We start from the raw sequence: 21,481 nt of genomic DNA, 5'->3' as shown, positions 1-21,481 counted from the left end.
ACCATGTCAGGGAGCTGGGCTTGCTGTAGCTGAAGAACGTGTTGAAAACATCAGGACCCCATGCTGACTTTCCCATGTCCTGGATGACGCTGGGCTGAGCAGCCCCGGCCGTCCTGCAGGACACAGGCGTGGACCTTGATGTTCTGAGTGTGTCTGCACGCATGGGTTTTCCATTAAGAGAAACTACATCCCACAGTTCTCAGAAAAGTGCCCCCTCATTGTTGGATCAACAAACCCAAGGGAACGGGAGCCCAATAATAGTGCTAATCCTCTCGACCCTTGTATGCCCCCATCATTGGCTTTCAGGCCCTGCGCTGGCCGTGGGCTTCTCTCTGGTTGCTGCTTATTTAGCTTCTGATTTATTTAGCTCAGTGTAGGGCCCAGACTTGAGGTAAAGGTATCATGGAGTCAACCTGATGAATGTTCTCCTTATGGTGCAGTAAGAGGGCCCGTTTACGGCAAAGGTACACCACCTTTTCTGGATGCAAAAACTCACTCTCATATAATGTGGATGGAAGTGGGCTTCGGGGACTGCCATGCTGGCTCTGACATTCACTGGCTGTGTCACGCTGGGGAAGAGACTGAACCTCTCCATGCCCCATTACCTCCACTTTAAGATAAGGAGGTAAATAACATCCGTGCCCTGGTGTTGTGGAGATTTAATGAGTCGATGTTATGCAAAGTGCTTAGGACTATGGTTCTAAAACTTAGTGAGTGCTCAGTAAATGTTGGTTCTAATTTTTTGTCATTGTTAAGCTCCTACCTAGTCCCTGGTACTTATGAGGTACTTGATAAATCAGAATTCTCTCTTCCCTTTTTGAGCTTTAGCTGGCTTGTCTGCAAAATGAAGCAATAATCATACCTACTTCATGTTATTGCTGTGGAGATTACATGAGACAGTCGACCAAGCTCCCGGTGGGATGGGAGCCCGGCAGGTGCTCAGTAGGCAAAAGTACTCTCAAGCCAGCTTCCCCTTATTAGAGGTGAGGGGTCCATTGCCCTGAGAAGTGACTCATTCAAGGTCGTATGGCATGTTGGTCATAGAATTAGAGCCTTTCACCCCCCTGCTGGCAGCTGCACACAGCCCGGAGCCTGGCTGTCTGGTTCCACAGGCTGGTTCCACCTCTCACAAGATCTTGGACTTTGGCCAAGTTACTTAATTGCCCTTTATTTTCTTTATTGACATATTTGTAAAATTGGAACCATCATAATAACTCACTCACATAGTTGCCATGAGGATCAAATGAGCTAAAAGAGGGGAATCCCTTGAGTGCATCTAAACTCTGGATCCACAGTTGTTCCTGTGACCATCGTCAGTGGTAGCAGCCCCAGTAAGGGTGGTGGCATGAGGGCTACCCCCACCACCACCAAATTTTGTTCCTGATTCATCAGGCCACCCAGTTTCTGAGCTGAGGTGGCAGAGACTCACAAAAGAATATCCTGGAATCCTATGCTGGCCAGGACCCTACTCTGCTCCTCTGTTCCACCCTGGGCAGATGACCCATTTACACCAGTAGTCCAGGCAAAGATCAGCTTCCTGGCTCCCAGCTCCCACATGTTGCATTCTTAGAAAGAGCGTGATCCCAGGGTGGCACCTGTGGCTCAAGGAGTAGGGTGCCAGCCCCATATACCAGAGGTGGGCGTGTGTAAACCTGGCCCTGGCCAAAAAAAAAAAGAAAGAAAGACCATGATCCCAGGGAGGCACCTGTGGCTCAAGGAGTAGGGTGCCAGCCTATATACTGGAGGTGGGCGGGTTTAAACCCAGCCCTGGCCAAAAAAAAAAAAAATAGAAAGACCATGATCCCAGCAACCTGTCAGTTTAACAGAGGCTATGTTGACATTGAGGGAACCATTTACATTCACAGTGACTGTTTTCCTCACCTTCTAGGTGGGCGTCTATTTTAAATTTCAGCTAAATTATTTTAATTTTATTTTTTGGCAGTATTTTTTGGCTGGGGCCAGGTTTGAACCCGCCACCTCCAGTATATGGGGTTGGTGCCCTACTGCTTTGGGCCACAGGGGCCACCCGAGCTGAATTTTAATTGAGCCAAGAAGGCTTGCTATTTACGGGGCCCCAGGATGTGCTGGTGGGATGTGGTCCCAACTTTGCAGAGTCCTTTTCCCAGAGGACTTTGATGGTCTTTTTCCCTATTCAAAGACCATCAGTTCTCCACCTCCATGTGCAACTTCCACTGCACAGCCAAGACTGCAGGCCACTTTGTCTAGTCCCCTCACTGTACAGGTGAGGAGACGAGGCCTAGGGAGACGGCTATTCCAGATCACGTAGCTGACAGGCCGCAGACCTGTCCTGGCCTCCCTGTGTGTGCGCCTGCCCTGGGACCTCCAAGTGTGGAGGGAAGACGTAGAGCCCTGAGGCAGCCCTGGAGCCTGTGGGCTGAGCAGAGGCAGGAGATGACCTAGAACTGATGCTTCTCTTTCAGGGAGGCTCTGTGCTCTCGCCGGCTGCTGTCATCAGCCTTGAGAGGGCCCAGCAGCAGGCAGCTGCTTTAGCAGAGGAGGTCAGCTGCCCCACCTCATCCAGCCAAGAAGTGGTGTCCTGTCTCCGCCAGAAGCCTGCCAACATCCTCAATGATGCCCAGACCAAGGTGGGCACTTGTGTGCAGGTGGTGGGGGGCATTCTCTGGTCTTTTACAAATGGTTTTCCTAGAAAGGAGATGCAAGTCACCCAAGCCACACAGCAGGTTGAGAGGCAGCTGGAGCTAGAACACACTTTTCCTGACCCCCAGTGTGGAGCATGGGCTGCTATCCGTGCTGGACCAAGCATGGGCATGGAGGGGACACTGGTCTCTCTGCAACCTGGCTTTCCCGTCTATAACATGGGGATAGCATTGTGGATCTTATAGGAGAATAAAATGAAGTGCATGGCTGCAGGGTCCTACCTGGTGCCACAAGCTTCACAGCGGGCAATGGGCTAGGACCACGTCACTCCCTTAGGGCGGCTGTGTGCTCCCTTTCTAGCTGCATGGAGCCTGCTCACGGCCCAAGTCTCTGGATGACTCTGACATTGATGAAGGGAACACCAGCTGGAATAAGTGTTTCCATCTCAGCTCATGGCTTGATCCCCACAGCAATGAGTTTGGACTCGGAGCTTTGGAATGATTGTTATCCTCCGCTCCCCTAAATTCAGGCTAATCTGATCATGACTAAAGTTGATGAACTTCGCCTATCAGAGCCACCACTGTCTCCTGCCTTACCTCACTCCCAGCCCTTGCTCACCTCTTCTTCCCTCTGGATTTGTGCTTCGCTCGGCAGGGAGGCTCATCACTGAGTGTGAGCTCTGCCTATGGCGCCTGGCACTGCTGTGTGGTGTCCTGCCTGCCCTTTGTTCTGATCATTTTACTCTTGTTTCCCCAAGAGGCCCAGATGAATAAGAGCACTGGCACTTGCTCTAGTTAAGACCTTGCTAAGCACAGTGATGCATGGGTCATCCCAGTACCATTTTTGTCTCTGCTGCAGCTCCTGGCCGTGAGTGGCCCTTTCCACTACTGGGGTCCTGTGGTCGATGGCCTGTACGTTCACGAGGCTCCAGCCAGAGCGTTGCAGAGGTCTCCACAAATGAAGGTCGATCTGCTCATTGGGAGTTCTCAGGACGACGGACTCATCAACAGAGCCAAGGCCGTGAAGGTGGGTGGGGGAGGGTGGGGGAGGCATGGTGGCTAGGGTTGGGTGCGACGTGGGGATTCTCCACTGCAGTGTCTGACTTGGTCAGGAGTCACTGGTGGACTTGCTTGTTTACAAAGCAGTTGGTGCAAAGGCTATGTGAGTTTGGGAACTGGTAACAGGGACCCTTGCAGGGTAATGATCATCACAGATGCATCACCCATTATAGCTGTGAATGCATCTCTCTGGAAATGGGGAGCTGGGGCTGACCCAACAGCTCTGCAGCTTCAGGGCTCCAAGGTTCCAGGGCACTGACACCCCTGAGTCACAAAGGTGCTTGTCCTGCTGAGAGCCAGGCGAAGAGGCAGGTGGATGAGGGGACTCTTGTGAGAACATTGCCTTTTCCTAATTCTGAAAGGGAAACCCACACAGCAGCCCTCTGAGTTGCTTTCTTACCTGGGAAAGCATGCACAATACACCTGGCAGCTGCAAGGCTCTGTCAGCCTGTTGGAGGCACGCCATGTGGGAGTGAGCGGAGAGGCCTTTCATCTGCCCGGACACAGTACCTGTCTGACCAGCCTGCTCTGCTGGGACTTGGCTGAGCCTGGGAGGGGCTGTACATCCTCCCTTCTGCCCCGCCTCATCATGCCCTGGACAGGCAGCTCTTGGCCAATGTCCTTCAGGTAGTCACATCTGGGGTGAGGTCCCAGTATGCATGAGACACAGGGAGAGGACCACTCTGGGTGGAGCAGGGAGGAAGTGCACCCCTCCTGCACACCCCAACACAGCTCTCTGTCGTGAATGTGAGACAGTATTACCAGAATTTCAAAAACAAATTATTAATGCAGCCAGGTGAGATCCTGCATTCCTTTGGATTATTCTGCTACCTGCTTACAGCAATAAAAGCACTAGTTTTGCGTGACATATATATGAGGGTATTTATTACAGCATTAATTACTGTGGCAAAGGAATTGGAAGCAACTCAACTGTCCATTAAGAAGGAAATGGTTGACTAAATTAAGCTACACACAAACTATTAAATATTTTGCAGATGGTAAAAAGAACAAACTAGGCATATCTCTGTTGGCTTAAGCGATGCCTGTGATATGTTGATAAATGAAAAAAAGATGTAGAAGAACATGAAACCAATATATCATTTATATTTTAAAAATTAATTCCTATGAATGTTTCTATATTTATTTTTATGTGTCTCTACGTGAAAGTATATTGATGTAGGAAGATATACAATAAGCAATTAACACTGGCTACCGCAGGAGGTGTGGAGGTGTGAGAAGGAATAGCGTGGATTCATTAGTGCTCTTGCTATACACATGTTACATATGCATATTAATTTTTATATACATATTATATATGTATATATTACATATGCAACATATATTACATATATATTATAATTTGTACCACATATATAACATGTAATATGTAATATATAGCATCTAACACGTTACATACATAACATGTACCATGTTATTGTATCATATATAACATATGTAATGTAAGATATGTTACATATTATATATGTTATACAGGTTGTATATTTTATATATAATATATTTTGTTATACATATATGTTATATAGGTTATATATTACACATATAATATTTATATGTATATACATGTATATATGCAGAGAGAGAGAGGGAGAGAGAGAAGCAGGGCTGTTGGTGTGACCCAAATATGAGGTTGATTTCTGGAGGTTCCTTTTTGGAAGGAACTGAGGCACCCCAGGATCCTCTCTGGGGCCCTGCCTGTGAGTGTGAGTTTGTGTGTGTGCGTTGGAGGGGTGGCCTTAGAGCAGAGCTTAGTCACAGCTTCTGTCTGGTTGGCTCCTGCCATGGAGAAATAGCTTTTGCCCTTGGTCCATCCCAGCATTTTCCTGTTGAGCACGCGTTTGCCACACGGCCCTCACCCCTTAGGGGCTGGGACTTTATCGTCAGACCAGGCAACCACTCAGGAAGCACTGGAAAGATGCCACTAGCCCCAGGGTTTCTTTCTCTAAAGCAGGGGCCTTCAAATTGTTTCCGTTCAAGCCCCTATCAAGTTGAGAAATAGTGAGCATAGTCATTTAATTAAGTTAGATGCATGTGTATTTCTGCACCTGCAGGCTGAATTATTACAAAACATTTATAGAAGAAGAATATGTTGAAGTGTGAGAAATAAAAGCAAGTCCTAAAAATGACATCTTTCTGCTGTCCCTAAACACAACTCGCCTTGGAGATGGGGGCGAGGTGGGTGTGAGCTGGCCACTGACTGGCCCTGACCCTTGTCCACACAGCTCCTTATGCGAGATTGCCCCACAGGGGAGGATGTGCACCCTTTGTACAGAAGTTACTCTCTCCTCTCTGCTCTGCTTCTTTGGACCATGTGCTGAAGACTTATCTTAGCCATCTCTGACTTTTGAAAAAGAGAAAGGTCTACTTTTATATTCCCAGCAGCCTTGGGGTCACCCTAGACAGGGCAAGTGGGGTGGAGAGGGATGAGGCCCTGCTGGCTATTCCCCAGCCAGCCCTTCCACCACGGTGGACATGCCATCCATCAGGGGTGAGGTTCTCATTGGCAGACCTGGGGCTGTGCTGGTCCAGAGGGCAGCCCAGGCACGTATTCTCTGATTATGGCAGCTCATTGTGAGAGGGTCACCTCTCACTTTGACATCCCTGGTTCAGCCCTGGTCCAGTGGTGTCCTTGGGACTTTCCTGATTTGGTCCTGAATTTCTGAACCACTCCAGCCAGGAGCAGACAACTGGGATCTCTACTCGAGGATGCATTTGAGTTTCTCTCTATCATTGACTTTCTTTCTAAGGTTTTTAAGAAGTTTCCATTGTCTACTTCTAAAAGGTGGGCCCACCAGCAAGAGGCTCACTACCCAGACTGGGCCTGGCTGGGAAGCGCCACTCCAGTCAGGGACCTTAGGATAGAGAAATCCCTCCCGGGACAGGGCAGAGCTGCTCCCAGCCCAGTTCCACAGCTGTTATTCCTCAGCACATTTATCCATTGGTATAAACCAGTGGTTCTCGACCTTCCTAATGCCTCCTAATGCCGTGACCCTTTAATACAGTTCCTCATGTTGTGGTGACCCCCAACCATAAAATTATTTTTGTAATAATTTTACATAACTGTAATTCATAACTGTAATTTTTCTACTGTGATGAATCATAATGTAAATATCTGATATACAGGATATGTTACAAAGGGGTCGTGACCCACAGGTTGGGAACCACTGTAAACTGTCCTTTCTTTGCGTCACTCTTTCATTCACTGTCGTGGAAACATGAGTTAGTGCAGCCATGGAGTGGTTTCTGAGAGCCTGCATCCTGCTGGGAGTTCAGCTAGGGCCTGCCTGATGCAGAGGACTGCGGGGAGGTTGTAGGCAGGAGGAGAGCAGTGGAGGTGGGATTAGAAGCCCACTCACTTCTTTCAGGGCCCTGTTATGCTTTTGCTGACATCTAAATATGTAGCTCCTGCCATAATTTTCGCTTGAATTCTGGACTGGGTTAGCCAACAGTCCATTTGACGTCTTCACTTAGATGCCTCCTAACTTCCCACCATTAACACATCTACAGTGCACCTCTGATCCCACCTCTGTGCCCCACTTGAGCAGGCATGCTGTCCTGTACTCGGTGGCATCTCAGCAACTGCTCCTCTGCATGTTCAGGCTGAAAACCAGAAGCCGTCTTCTTTCTCCAGCATCTTTGTGGGAGCCCCTACCCCCGTCTCTCTGCATCTGCCTTTGCCCCTTACAATCCACAAGGCTGACAGCAGCCAGCACAGTGCAAGTCACAGCAGGTCACTCCACTCCCCCAAACCCTCACCCCAGTGGCCTCCTCTCACTTCCGATGGCTGCCAGAGCCCTGTGTGATGTGGTCCCTGCTAGCTCTCTGACCTCACTTCCTGCCTCTGCCCCTGCTCACTGCACATCAGCCTTATGGGTTGGTCCCTTTGGGGTTTCTCAAATATACTGAGCACACTTCCATTTCAGGTCTTGGTATTTTCTCTTTCCTTCTCTAGAATGTTCTTCCCTAGGTAACCTACTGCTCTACCTCCTTCAGAGTCTGCTTGAGAGAACCTGCTTGACCACTCCAATTGGAAGGGAAGCCACGTTCCTGGCACTCTGTACCCCTTATCCCATGCCCACCCCAGCGCTCATACAAACGCCTGAGACAGACATACAAATGCCTCCCAACATTTGTAAATTTTGCTGTCTATTGTCTTTCTTTCCCACTTAGAATGTGTGAAACTGCTGCGTCTCTGGTATGTAGAAATAAGTCTGTTCCTCCGGACATGTTGCTCACAGTACGTATGCAGTAAACATTCAGTGGGTTGGATGAATAAAATTATGAAGAATTGACTATATGCTGGTTCTTAACCTAGGGGTCTTCAATGAAATAAGTTACCCTCTACAAGGCAAAGATTATTACTATTTTTCAGATGGAAAACCAGTTCAGAGAGAAGCTAGAATTCAAATTCAAGTCTCTGCCTCCAAAGGCATCCTTAGAGCATTCTGGGAAAATCTAGGCCTTCCTCCAAAAGCCTTCTGTTCACCCAGGCTGTTGTGATGGGTAGTCAGTTGCATGCAAACCCAGCTAGCATAAAGGTTGCTGGGTGGGTTTCACAATCCTACACACATTCTCACTTTGTCTCAACTGTAAGGCTGTGAGGTAGGGAGCCAAGGACTGGTATTTTATATCATTGTGCTGAGGATAAAAGGCTTAGAGAGGTTTAATGATTGTCCAAGGTCAGCTAACTAGCTATTTATAAAGCCAATTCTCCCCTCTGGCCCCCAATGGGGCCAATGACCCCTCTCTGCAGGACTGAAGACAAGGTAGAGTAAATGCACACACCACCTCCATCCTGACCACACGCACACCTCTCAGAGGAACCACAGGCCTGCAGGAGAGTGCTGTGGACACCCGGCGAACCCCAAAATTGCACTCCCACACCCCAACTTCAAACCACCCTGGGTGTCCCCAACTAGCCTTAGCCTGCTTGAACAGGCATTCAGAATTGGGTTTATATGTTTGCCCATTCCCCCCCCCCAGAAAGCTCCAAGGCACCTGAGTCCAGCTCCCATTAGCTGAGGAGGACCCAAGGATGGCACATCCCTGAGAGTCTTGTTCCCAGAAGCCCCTTCTGTCCTTTGATGTCTGCCCAGACCCTGTGCCTAATCTAGGGGTAAGAAGCGGGACACCACATCTGCCAGACAGGGAGTCAAGCATGTCCTTTCTGACACTGAGACCTGCTTGTTTAATTTTGTGGCATACACAAGGTCATTTACTATGTGCCAGATTCTGGACCAGGTGTTTGGGGCATAAATACAAGCTAAATTCCTCCCCTCAAGGGGGATCTCTGTCAGCTAAGGCAATAGAAAATGAACAAGGGAAACTGACGTCAGCTGGACACGTGCTCTGTGGAGAGATAGACGTCTGTGCCAGAGGGGCGTGGGGTCCCACAGCAGCACAGCCAGATGGGGTGACATAATGGCCAAAGAACTGCCCAGGACCTTGCTACTCGGCCATCTGTCAGCAGAGTGGAGTGTCCTGCATGTCCTTGGTTTGTAAATGGAAGTGTTCAAATTTCCCAGAGCGTGAGCCTCAGTTTCCCTAACTGTAAAATAGGGAGTTTATTAGTAAATAGCCTCATAAAGACATTCAGAGGATTCAAATATATACAGGTGTCTAATAGTTAGGCTTCCACAAAGGTTGTTATCTTTGTTCATTTAATTCTTTAATTTTACTCTGAGGATTAATATCCGAAGCTACTGTCCCTGGTCCAGAAAAATTATCCACAGAAAGCAGAAATACAAAGAATGTGCAATGACTGAATTCTGTTGCCTGACCTGAGACCAATTTCCAAACCACAGCAGACGCACACACATGCTATCTCCTCGTGCCAACCTGGCAGCGATACCACCCAGAGCACAGTCCACAAACACACACAGGCCAGCTTCCTGGGGAAGTCATGGGGGCAGGAGCCCCTTTGCCCCAAGTTCAGCCCCTGGATTCCTCCAGTCAGCTCATCAGAAATCCACAAATTCCATCAGACCAAAGAGGGTGGGTGGATAGGGGCTCACCCACTTACCACTTCAGGCCAACTACTACCCACCCGGGTAACCCCTCTGACACCCAGAAAAGTTAACCTACCAGCGGAGCTTCAGGGATGCCTGAGATGTTCTCCATTCGCCGTGAATGATCTTATTTTCTGAAGTAGCAGCTTTCTGTTGAAATTCTTCATCAGTCACTGTGGTGGGGAATGTTTCTCCGTTCCTCTCTCTTCCTAACTGGTGATATTGACAGGCTGCCTACATTAACGGGACATTCATTTGCATGATCAAAAGCAGATTTGTTCCAAGATACAATGTTCTGCCTTCCCCTCCAAGCACAAGCATCTCCAAGGAAGGCAGGAGAAATCAGAACAGAGCACAGGGGCTGTGCCCCTGAGCGCGGCCAGGAGCAGGTGGATGGGGGCCCTGCGGGGAGCGGTGGGGGAGGGCAGCCCGTCTGAGAGTTGGAAAGCGGCACCTGACAGCCCGAGGCGCTGGCACAAGCCCCAGCACAGGAATATCGAGCCTTTGGTGACAGATTATATAGTAAGAGGAGCATGCGGGAGTCCCCAGTGTGTGAAAGAGATTTCCTGAAAAGAGGCGCTGTTGCACTAAATTCCGGCTACTCAGGGATGGGGGGCTGTTAGGAGCTGGAACCAGGGCATCACAGAGACCTGGATTCAGGAAAATGCGTCTCAGTTCCTGGCTTTAGCCGCACAAGTCAGGCAAGTTGCTTAACTCATCTGAGCTACAGCTTCTTCAGACTTTGAGTGGCACAGTGAGGACCCCACCTGTCTCCTTGTGGCCTTATAAGAAGACTTCCGAGCAAGGCAGACAGCTCCCAGCACCCAGGGAACCCTAGTGGCTATGCAGCCCCAGGCAGGCACCCTGCAAAACCTCCTGCCAGCTCTGCAACCCCGGAACATACAGCCAGCACTTACATGTCAAATATTAGCAATTCCATTTCATAACCACTGACGTACGGTGATAAATGCAAACCAGGTTGCATTATTTCTTATATCTTTATTACTATTGTATCATTTCTTCTGATTTTAAAAGACATTAAAAGAAAAATCTGAGGGTCCCCAAAAATGTGGCGAGCCCTCAGCACTGAGCCAGCTGTGCTGGATGAAGGTGCCCCCTTGATCTTTAACATTGCGCTGAGCAGCACAGTGGGAGATCCTGTGTGTCAGCTCACACGTGTATCCCACACAGGTTTGGTGAGGGGATGCTGTGCCCTGGACTTTTCTAAGATCTAGAGGAAACCATTGTAACCAAAATGAACAAAGCCCCTGACTGGTCTCGTGAGGGGACACAGGCAGTGATATGTATGTAAATAGGAATTTCAGTCTGAATAGTGCCCTGAAGAATATTAGAACTAGGTTGCTGTGGGGGAAGTGCCGGATGAAAAAGGCTTCTCAGAGGAGGTGGCTTTTGGACAGATCTGAGTGATAAGGAGACAGGTCTGGGGACATCAAGGAGAGGAGCTGATGCAAAGTCCCTGAGGCAGGGTGTCCTGGCTGTTTGGGGCACACAGGACAGTCAGTGTGCCAGGAAACCCAGGGAACAAGCGGGAGTGAGAGGAGAGGAAGTCAAGGCAGGAAGGGTGGGAGTGAGCTGGAACCTCGAAGGCCAGCAGAAAAGGAACTTCATTCTCCTTATGGGGGCAGTTAGGGGAATGTTTTTTTTTTATTATTATTAAATGATAACTATGTACATTAATGCAATTCTGGGGTACAGTGTGGTCAAACTGGTTAACATAGCCTTCATGTCATTTTCTTAGTTATTGTGTTAAGACAATCATATTCTACTCTTAGAAAGATTCACTTGTACCCTTGTAAGATAAACCATAGAAGTGATCCCTCCAATCACCCTCCCTCCACCCATCCCCCCTCCCTTCTCCCTCCCCTCTTCCCGTATTCTTAGGCTGTTACTAGGTTATAGATTTGGATGGAGACTTTCCGTCCTTCATGTTCATATAGATGGAGCTGGAAAGTGTTCTTCTTAGCAAAGTATCACAGGAATGGAAGAAAAAGTATCCAATGTACACAGCCCTATTATGGGAATGTTTTAAGCTAGGAAGTGATTATATTGATTTTGCTTTCTTATTTTTAATACTTTTTAGAGACTGCATCTTGCTTTGTTGCCCAGGCTGGAGTGCAATGATGCAGTTATAGCTCAATGCAGCCTCCAATCCCTGGACTGAAGGGATCCTCCACCCTCAGACTCCTGAGTATCTGGAACTACAAGTGGCCACCCACACACCCAGCTAATTTAAAAAAAATTTTTTTTATAAAGATGTGGTGTTGTAGAGGCTGATCTTGAACTCCTGGGATCAAGTTATTCTCCTGTCTCAGCTTCCCAAAGTTCTAACATTATAGGCATGAGCCATAGCATCCAGCTCAATTACCTTTTAAGAACAGCATTCTGGCTCGGCGCCTATAGCTCAACCGGCTAAGGCGCCAGCCACGTACACCTAAGGTGGCAGGTTCGAATCCCCAGCCCGGACCCGCCAAGCAACAATGACGGCTGCAACCAAAAAATAGCCGGGCATTGTGGCGGGCGCCTTTGGTCCCAGCTACTTGGGAGGCGGAGGCAGGAGACTCGCTTGAGCCCTGGAATTGGAGGTTGCTGTGAGCTGTAATGCCATGGCACTCTGCCCAGGGGGACAGCTTGAGGCTCTGTCTCAAAAAAAAAAAAAAAAGAACAGCATTCTGGTAGCTATATGGAAAGTGACTAAGGAGAGGGAACAGAAGAAGTAGAGACTAGATCGCTCTCTGTTACAGAAATCCAGGGAGAAGGCTAGTAAATTAGGCTCCTAGACATGGTGATAGTGAGAAATGATCAGATTTAGGACATATCATGGTTCAGCAGTTGGTACATCAGTTGGGAGTGTAGGAAAGAGGTCAGGGCTGTGCATTTAAATCTGGAAGAAAATTAGGAAAATGGGATATCTGAAAAGTCAAGAGAAGAAAGCATTTCCACAAGGAAGCAGAAGTCAAGTGTCAAATGCCACAGATTGAATGAAATGAGGGCAGATGTTAAGGTTTTGGGCCTGGGATTGTGGGGTGTGGGTTGCAGGAGGTCTTGATGAGGGGCCCTTTCAGAGGAGTGGGGGGAGAGGAGGCTGATTGGAGCAGACCATCACTCTGCATCCCAAGCCTCCCTCTCTCCGCTGGCCATGAGTGGTCAGCCAGTGTTCACGGAGCTCTTGGCTCACTCCTTAGTCGGCCCCTCCAACTTCACCAGGCTCTGCTCCAGGGCAAGAATTGTGTCACGTTCGTTTTGAATGCTCAGTCCCTGGCCAACAGTAGGTTGGTCCTCAATTTATCTTCCTTAGGTGAACAAGGAAACGTCTGCGTCTCTATCTACCTCAGAGTGTAGAGAACTCTGGGGGCATTCCTTCATTTATCCATTCACTCATCCATTCTGGGCCCCACGTGAAGCAAAGTGGTGAGGCTACCTGGCTTGCCATTCCCCGTTCCCTCTGGCCTCAGCCCTGTTCCTCTGCCCCACCCACCCCACTGGCTATGTTGCTACATAGAGTCCTGATGCTCAGGCCCCTCCAGTCTGGGCCAACCATCCTCCACACCACCCAGTCTGATACCCTGGCGAGTGCCCCTGTCCTGTCCCCTGCTCTGTGCGCTGGTCTCCTTCCTCCCAGAGCGTGGACCACCCCAGGCAGGCTGTAAGGGATTGGTTTACTGTGTGCTAGACTCTGTCCCTCCAGCTAGAAGCCCTATGTGGGCAGAGAACAGCCTGCTTTGTTCATTGATGTGTCCTGGATGCCTGGAGCTGCCTGGCAAAGCAGCCACGTGCTGGACAGCTACTAAATGGGTGTGACTCGAGGGCAAGGGGCTGCAGCCAAGAGGTTTCATTACCTCTCTCAAACACCCCGTGGCATAGAGCATAGACAGAGGGCATTTCTCACCTGCCTTACTGATTTTAGGTTTAATAATTTACTGGCTAGAGTCTGTCTCCTGTGTGTCAGCCACTTTGTAATCATTAATGTTTCAGTCTACCATCACCCCCAATATACTGGCCTGATGTAGAGAGGCCGATAGGTCTACTCACTGAACAAATTTGCCAATGGAGACAAATCACCAGAGGTCCCAGATCAGAGCCAGAACTGAAAGTAGGTCTCTCAAATGCCAAATTCCATGCTCCACCCACCTGGCCACAGGCATGCAAGGGCTCTAACTCTTCCCCAGGATGTGTTAATGAAGGTACTTTAAAAAGGCACACCAACGCCTCACTGATATTTTGTTTGTTTGTTTGTTTGTGTGCCTTTTTTATTTTTATTTTTTTTCCTTTTAATAAGTCATATATATATACTTTGTGACAGCCCCTTCATGTAGCCCTTGCCTGTACCCAATCCACTGTGGGGAGGCTGATCTTGCCTGTAATTACAGAGCGTGGAAACCAGTGCTCACTGTCACATGGTGGCCCCAGCTCCCTCCTGCTGCCTCTCTAATTAAACTGGCAACAGCATCTGCGCCCTGGTTCTTGCCAAGAAGGAAGATATGTGGGTCCCAGGCCTTGCTGGAAATGTGCTCCTCCTTAGTCCCTAGTGCCCCTGTGCTGCCCACACTCTGGCCAGCTCCAAAATACTGGTCAGCAAGGCCACACCCAGATCCCCCAGGGGTTACATCCTGTGCTTCCTGTCTGTGTCACCCTAAGTCAGCTTGGTAGATTCTCTCAGCCTCAGAATTACGATTTATAAAATGGGATCACATGATACCCAATTCCCGAGGTTATTTTGATGCTTCAGTGAAATGAACATGTGTGGTACTTAGCACAAAGTTTATAAATAATAAGAGGATGGCAGTGGTCACTGAAATCACTTTGTAATCAAATGTTGTAGACAGAAAAGGACGGAGAATAAATACAATGTTGTTTTCCCCCTTGGTAGGTTGTGAGATCAAGATCATAGATTACAGGCAGGCGTTTTTTAAATACACTAGATTAGACCAGAAAAGACTAGAGTAGAAATTGTCATAGGCGTTATATGTGGTAAGGGTGAGAAGTGTGAATGTTATGCATGACTGTTATTTCAGGTCTGTGAATGTGCCTGTCTGTGTCTATGTGTGTCCTGAATGGATAAAATAACTGTCTCACGTGACAGAGATTATTTTTGATCATAGTAAAAAATAATGAAAAGTCACGGATATGATGAATATTCATATAGCAACTATTCAGATTTGCAAGATATTAATACGTTGTCATATTGGCTCCAGAGCTTTTTCTAAGAAATAAAATATTACAGATGATAGTATTAAAAGGAAACTCTCTATGACATCCTCTTCCTAGCTTTAGCTCCTCAATCTCCTCTGAAGCTGGTGCACAGGGGCCACTAAATGTGCCTTTGATCAGGGATTCCCCTGACTTGGTCCCATCTCCTCTCATTAAGCCCATCCGAGAGGCAAGGATGTCCTCACCCAGGAGGGACTGCTCACGGATCGCACCCCCTCCCTGAATTCTAATCACAGGTCCTGTGTGCTTAGAAATGTTTAGAGAAGCAATTTAAACATGCCAGGGTGTGCTGATAAGCACGTTTTGCTGTTTGCACAAGATTCTAGAACTATGTAAACATGTATCATAGGACTGTGGAAGGGCCATGGGGTCCGGGCCTCACACCCGGGAGCTGCATTCATGACATTCCGCTGCCCCTTGTCTTCCAAAACGAGGAAACTGAGTGCTGGGGAAAGGAAATAGGGAAATGATCCATCCCAGAGTTCCACAGCACAGCAGCAAGGCCATAACAAGGGAGGAATGGAGCGAGGGAGGCAGAATGGAGGGAGGGGGGCAGAGTAGGGGGAGGGGAGAGAGAGTAAGAGAGAGAAAGTTGTTCCCGTCTGGACACGCACCCCACAAAGAGCTAGGAGCCCTCCCTGGCCATCCTATAGAACCCTTACCCCATGTTCTCCAGCCCCATGTCCTGCTTGACTTTTCTTTACAGCAGTTTCCTGATGAACTGTACATTTATTTGCCCACTAGAACGTGAGCCCCATGAGATAGAGACCTTGATCAGCATGTTCATGGCTGCTTTTCGAAGGCTGGCACATGGTTGGCCCTGTGTGAAGATTATGTTTATCCATATAAAAGTGCATGTAACGTATGCAGGTGATGAATGACCGAGTTAGTGAATGAAACTCAGTTTAGCTCCCCCTCAGCATCAGATCACAGCTACACATGAGTCGGCTGAGGGAGTGAGATGCAGGGGTGTGACTTGTCCTCAGGTTGCGATGATAGCTGACGTCCGCTGAGCACTTACTAAGCACTGGGCACCGTTTTCAGCACTTCCTAGAACTCCATGGGGAAGGAAGGCACAGAGGGGCACAGCCATTTGTCACACAGCTGGGAGGCAGAGCTGGGACTCAAACCCAACAGTCTGGCTCTACCACCCATGTACTTACTGCCATGTTCCAGTACTTCCCAGAGAGAAAATTCTAGAACAGGGTTTGAGGGACACTGCCTCGGGCCTTTCAGACTCTGACTGAGGAATTCCGTGTCTTCTTTTATAGCAATTTGAAGAACGTCAGGGCAGGACCAATAGCAAAACAGCCTTTTACCAGGCCCTGCAGAACTCCCTGGGTGGCAAAGACTCAGATGCCCGTGTCCAGGCTGCTGCTACGTGGTTCTACTCCCTGGAACATTCCACAGATGACTATGCCACCTTCTCCCAGGCTCTGGAGAATGCTACCCGGTGAGCCAAGCTGCGGAGGGCCCTGAATCCTCCTGTCCTGTTTTAGAGTTGGTTTAGTTGACACTCAGGTTGTGAATGAGGAGGGAGGGCACAGGGCTCTGCCTGTAGCTCTCTCTGCATCATTCAGTCTACAGCACCAGGTGACTCACCTCCAAGGGCAGCCCTGCAGCACTGTGCAGTGGACCCTGCTACCAAAGGAGCCCCAGCCAGAGGGAGAAATGAGGGTAGGCCCCAGCTCTCCAGGAGCCATTGGAGGGCAGAGGCAGCAGCTATTCGAGGTGCCTGTCCTACAGTCCAGGAGATGAGGCCCTGCTCAGCAAATACACAGGGACAGCCGACCGCGTGCCTGGCCTCCTGCTGACAGAGCCCAGGGACCCTCAGCCCCTTCCTGGGCTCATTTAAAAGATAGTCGACCTGGTGGGTATGAGCATTTTTAAAAGCTCCCCAAGCTGACTCTGCTGGCAGAGAGAGTTGACTTGTCACAGGGGAAGCAAGTCCTGGACAGGAAGGTTTTGTGCCCACAGCCACCCCCCATGTGGGAACAGCTCAGGCTCGGAGAGGCTTCTCCCCAGTTGCAGCTGTTTCCTATGCCCACTGCGTATGTGCCTAGACCTGTTAGTGGCTGAAGCTTCTCTCACCCAGGCAAGCCTGTTCGGATACTACCCTAGATGGCACAGCTCCTGCTATTTCCAGTGTCCCTCTCCAGGGAAGCCTGTTGGGACCCTACCCTAGATAATCTGGCATAGGCCTTGCTGTCACTAGTGTCCCTCTCTAATCTAATAGCACTGCCCCACCTGGTAGTGTCAGGACTGGCCTGACACCTCTCCCAGGCCAGGACAGCATGAACTTGCTGGGGCCAAGAACTATCTTATAAGAGCACACAGCAGAAACATGAAGAATGAACTTTGAATAGAAATAAGGAAATAAAACCAGGGTTCTGGTTCTCTCTTTCTTCAGAGGCCCCTGCGGGTAAGACCCTGGTAGGCACACAGACCTTGGGTCACCCTCAAGCCTCCTCACAGGCCCTGACATATCCTTGGTTTCCTTTGTAGGAAGAATTTTGTGGTGTGGAGGTGGGTCAGCACCTGGCATCTTCCTTCCTCTGTCCCTCTGGGGAGTCCACGCTGGCCTGCTTGCCTCTTGCTCCATGTCCCTGGGGATAGGCCCAGTGACATGGCTTTTGCTAAACTTGACTCTGTGGGGAAGGGACAAACTTCAAAGTGTTAGAGACCCACTTCTCTGCTGTTCTCTCCACCCAGGAGTCTGGAGTTTCTAATTTGAGGTCATTAGTTTAGACTAAAACTTTGTACCATCTACTTGGGTCTTGGAGACCAGAAAGGCTTTAATTTTCCCTCTAGTGGAGAGCTCTGCTTTAAACCAAACACCCAGCAGCTATTTCCGGAGGCCCTGCCTTGGGCTGGACTGTCAGAACTCACAGATGTCCAGTCCCTGACCCAGAGAGGCTTGTAATCAAGTCAGCACTTGCCAGATTGTGCTGTGGAGAGACCCCAGGGCTGGAGGCCAGAGAACCCAGGCTCTTGCCTCAATTCTGCCTCTTCTGGCTGTAAGGATGCCTCATGTGCTATGGGGAGGCAGAGGGCTTAGCTTTTCTGGCCAGAGTCAGGACTGGGCAACTCAGGCCTGGCCTTGAGGGCCTCCCTGCCTTCAGTGTCTCAGCAGGGGCCTCCCGAGGCCTTCCAGTGGGCAGCTCTTCCTGTAGGTCTGAGCCCATCCTTGTGCCGCTCATAGTGCCTACACCTTAGGTGACCATGAGAGGAAACACAGTTGCCTTCATTTGTCATTCAAGACACCCACAGCTGCTCCACTGACCTGAGAGCTTCATCCATAGGTATTCGAGCTGTCCTGTAGATTCCCCAGAAGTTTCTGTCTCAACAACCAGAAAAACAGGGTGGGCAGCCCCCCAGCTGAGGGACTTTCATGGGTATTGTTGGACCTGGTCATTACAACATCCTTGCAGGGTGGGCACCGTTGGCCCACCTCTCAGCTGGGAAGATGGAGGCTCAGGGAGGTGAAGGGATTGCTGAGAACCCCATCTGCATTCCACAGTGAAGATGGGATTCAAACCCACTGGGCCTGTCTGACTCTTCCTGGGCCTGTTCCCTTTCAGGGCACATGGCCCACTCCTCACTGCACGTAGGACCCCACAGCTATAAGCTGTTGCTTCTGAAATATATTCACGTTATCCCCAGAGAGGGAGCACACGTGAAACTCCAGGAGTCCTGGGTAGGGTCCCACAGCTGCCCCACTCCTGACACTCTAGGCTGGATCCTCCCTTGCTGAGGGGCTCCTGCACATTGGAAGATGTCCAGCAGCTTCCTAGCCCCTTCCAGAGCACATCTCACACCACCTATGACAACCAAAACTCTCCAGAAATTGCCAAACATTCCCTGGGGGGTTTCTCCAAAGTATATTGTTCTTGTTTTCCTAGAATGTGTTTTGCTTCCAATCTTTAAATAAAATTGATGTTCTGCGATGATGTTTACCCCACAGATTAACATGCAGTTGGGCCCTAAAACGCATCACTGTGGACAGCATTTTGTGATCATGTCCCTTGCATATCTGAGGGCTGTGCACTGTACCCCAGCTCCTTTGACAGTGCAGCAGTGGGGCCAGAGGGTCTCTCGGGAATGTGAGAAGGGGTGTCCTCTATAGGGCTAGGTGAGGGGCTCGGGGCCTGAGGGAACCTTGCCTGGGAAAAGCCCTTGCTGGGCACAGATGTAGGCAGAGCTATGTGTAACCTGCCTTCCTCCTGTGTTCCCCTTTTGCTAGGGACTACTTTATCACCTGCCCAGTGATCGACATGGCCAGTGCCTGGGCAAGGAGGGCCCAAGGAAATGTTTTCATGTACCACGCTCCCAAAACCTATGGCCATGACAGGTAAGGTCCTGTGTGGCTAGGGGGGGTATTGGCAAAGAAGACAGTCTGGCTGAAGTTCCCCTCACTAATGAGATGGGGAAGCAGAGAAAAAGGTAGAACCAAAGGGTAAGTCCTGGCTTGGTGACATGGGTCACATCACTAACCTCTCTAAGCCTCAGTTTCATCATCTGAAAAATGGGAATAATTGTAGTAGACACTTCATCTCACAGTATTATAGGCAGGGGAAGTAGAATAAAAGATGTGGAAAGCTTTGTAAACAGTGATGACACACTTTGGAACTGCAACATTAGTTATTAATTGATTAGCTCGGCTTGGGGAGGAGTTTTTCATTAATCCTACATGGTTTTGCCTCCAGAGCATTTAGTTTAAGAAAATTACTTTCCAAAGTATAAGAGTTTTTTTTTTTTTTTAATTGACCAAAGGAAAGTTTGGTTCACCTTGATTCAATTATCATTCTTACTTCCAGATTGGGTTCAAGGTACCTTAGAATAGTCTCAAGTGCAATGAGATCATGAAAATGGGATAAAGAAGTGAAAGGTACAAACACAAGAAAAGCAACAGTGAAGGAAGGGACAACCAGTGAGCACAGAGTTTGGCCCTGAGTTTCCCAGAAGGCCAGGGAAAGATTTTAGAAAGAAGAAGAGAAGGTTTGGGTTTGGGTGACTCCATCAGCGGAACAAAGGGAGCTGAGAGGCTAAGTGACAGGGAAACACAGGCTCAGCCACAGAGTTCGAGAGCAGCTCGGGGATGTGGCTGTCCAGGGCTTTGGAGGGAGAGCAGTGAGGCCACCTGACTTATGCTGCATACCTCACAGTCCTGAGCCGGTGACCATGTGGGAAAACCCAGATTTCTGCCCAGTGTGATTCCTCCACACTGAGCCACGTCTCTACATTGAAGCACCTTTGGGAAGACCTTATTCTCCTCCAAGGGCAAGGAAATAGTGAGGTGCTTTGCTGCATCCCCAGTAGGCGTTCACAGGCAGCAGATTCTCCGGGTAACATATGTCTAAGAGGTACAAGAGGGTTCTATTCCATGTAAGAGTGGAAGCAAGACCTGCTATGTGGGGTCTAGGGCATTAGTTACCCACGTCCATGCTCTGTTTCATGCACTATAGGGAGAAGGAGTGAAAGAACACCAGCTGTCAAGTGGGGGTCCAGCTGTGCCATCCCGGGTGGGCTCCTGTGCCTCTCTGATCCTCAGTGTCCTTGTCTATAAAAGGAGGTTAATAATTTTCCCTCTCAGGGTCAGCATTAACAATATCTGGGACGTAAGTTATCTGGCCCATAACAGGCTTTACCTTGTGTTACTTTGCAAGGCATCTTATGAACGTACATAATTTGTCATTATAATTAATGGTGTCCCTAGAGTAGGCTGAATAATGGCCACCTACAGATATCAGGTCCCAATCCCTGGAACTTGTAAATGCTGCCTTATGAGGACAAGAGTCTGGGCATGTGGACTAAGCATGGTTCTTGCCTTGGGGGGTTGTCCTGCGGCATCCTGAGTGGGCCTTAAAGGCAATCACAAGTGTCCTAATAAGGGACAGCTGGGGTAGATTTGGTCTATAGAGAAGAGAGAAGGCAATGTGACCACAGGCACAGGCTGGGGAGGATGGGGGCAGAGAGGGCATGGTCACCAGGCAAGGAATGCCAGCAGCAACCAGCCAGTGGAAGAGCAAGGAATAAATCTCTCCCAGAGCCTCCTGAGGAGTGTGGCCCTGTTGTGACTTAGATTTTGACTTAAACTGATTTGGGGCTTTTGGCCTCCAGAGCTATAAGAGAATACATTTGTTGATTTAAGCCACCAAGTTTATGGTAATTTGTTGCAGCAGTCATGGGAAACTAATACAGTCCCCAAAGCATTCTAATTTCCCTAAAGCACCCAATATCTACTGAGTCTCCCCACAGTCCTAGTCCCCAGACCCCCAGGCCATGGGCCAGTATCAGACTGTGGCCCGTGGGGAACCAAGCTGCAGAGCAGGAAGGGAGTGGCAGGTGAGTGGGTCTGTACTGCCGGCTGCTCCCCTTTCATCACCACCTGGGCTCCGCGTCCTGTGAGGTCAGCACGGCCATGGGTTCTTACAGAAGCACGAACCCGGCTGTAAAGAGTGTGCAGAATCTAGGGAGTGTGCTCCTTATGAGAAGCAAATGCCCCTCCACCCTAGTCTGTGGGAAAATTGCCTTCCATGAAAACAGTCC

At 49.3% G+C, this 21,481-nt stretch overlaps 2 protein-coding genes across 2 annotated transcripts in view; one reads left to right on the top strand and one right to left on the bottom strand.

Moving 5' to 3' along the window:
- SLA (Src like adaptor) overlaps positions 1–10,275 on the bottom strand; it is a 63,712-nt gene extending 53,437 nt beyond the window's left edge. The window contains exons 1-2 of the mRNA XM_003792867.3: positions 9,780–10,275; positions 9,130–9,139 (exon numbers count right to left, since the gene is read on the bottom strand). The gene's annotated coding sequence lies outside the window, so the exon portion shown is untranslated. The remainder of the gene's footprint in view (positions 1–9,129; positions 9,140–9,779) is intronic.
- Positions 1–21,481, top strand: part of TG (thyroglobulin) — a 232,735-nt gene that overhangs the window by 195,356 nt on the left and 15,898 nt on the right. The window contains exons 42-45 of the mRNA XM_003792866.3: positions 2,442–2,606; positions 3,478–3,645; positions 16,204–16,385; positions 19,176–19,283. Coding sequence (XP_003792914.1) covers positions 2,442–2,606; positions 3,478–3,645; positions 16,204–16,385; positions 19,176–19,283 — 623 coding nt within the window. The remainder of the gene's footprint in view (positions 1–2,441; positions 2,607–3,477; positions 3,646–16,203; positions 16,386–19,175; positions 19,284–21,481) is intronic.

The sequence above is a fragment of the Otolemur garnettii genome, unplaced genomic scaffold (assembly GCF_000181295.1).
Source record: "Otolemur garnettii isolate 467f Iridium unplaced genomic scaffold, OtoGar3 scaffold00062, whole genome shotgun sequence".
Taxonomy (NCBI): Eukaryota; Metazoa; Chordata; class Mammalia; order Primates; family Galagidae; genus Otolemur; species Otolemur garnettii.
Note: the sequence above shows the minus strand (reverse complement) of the source record. Positions and strands in the feature narration are given on the sequence as shown.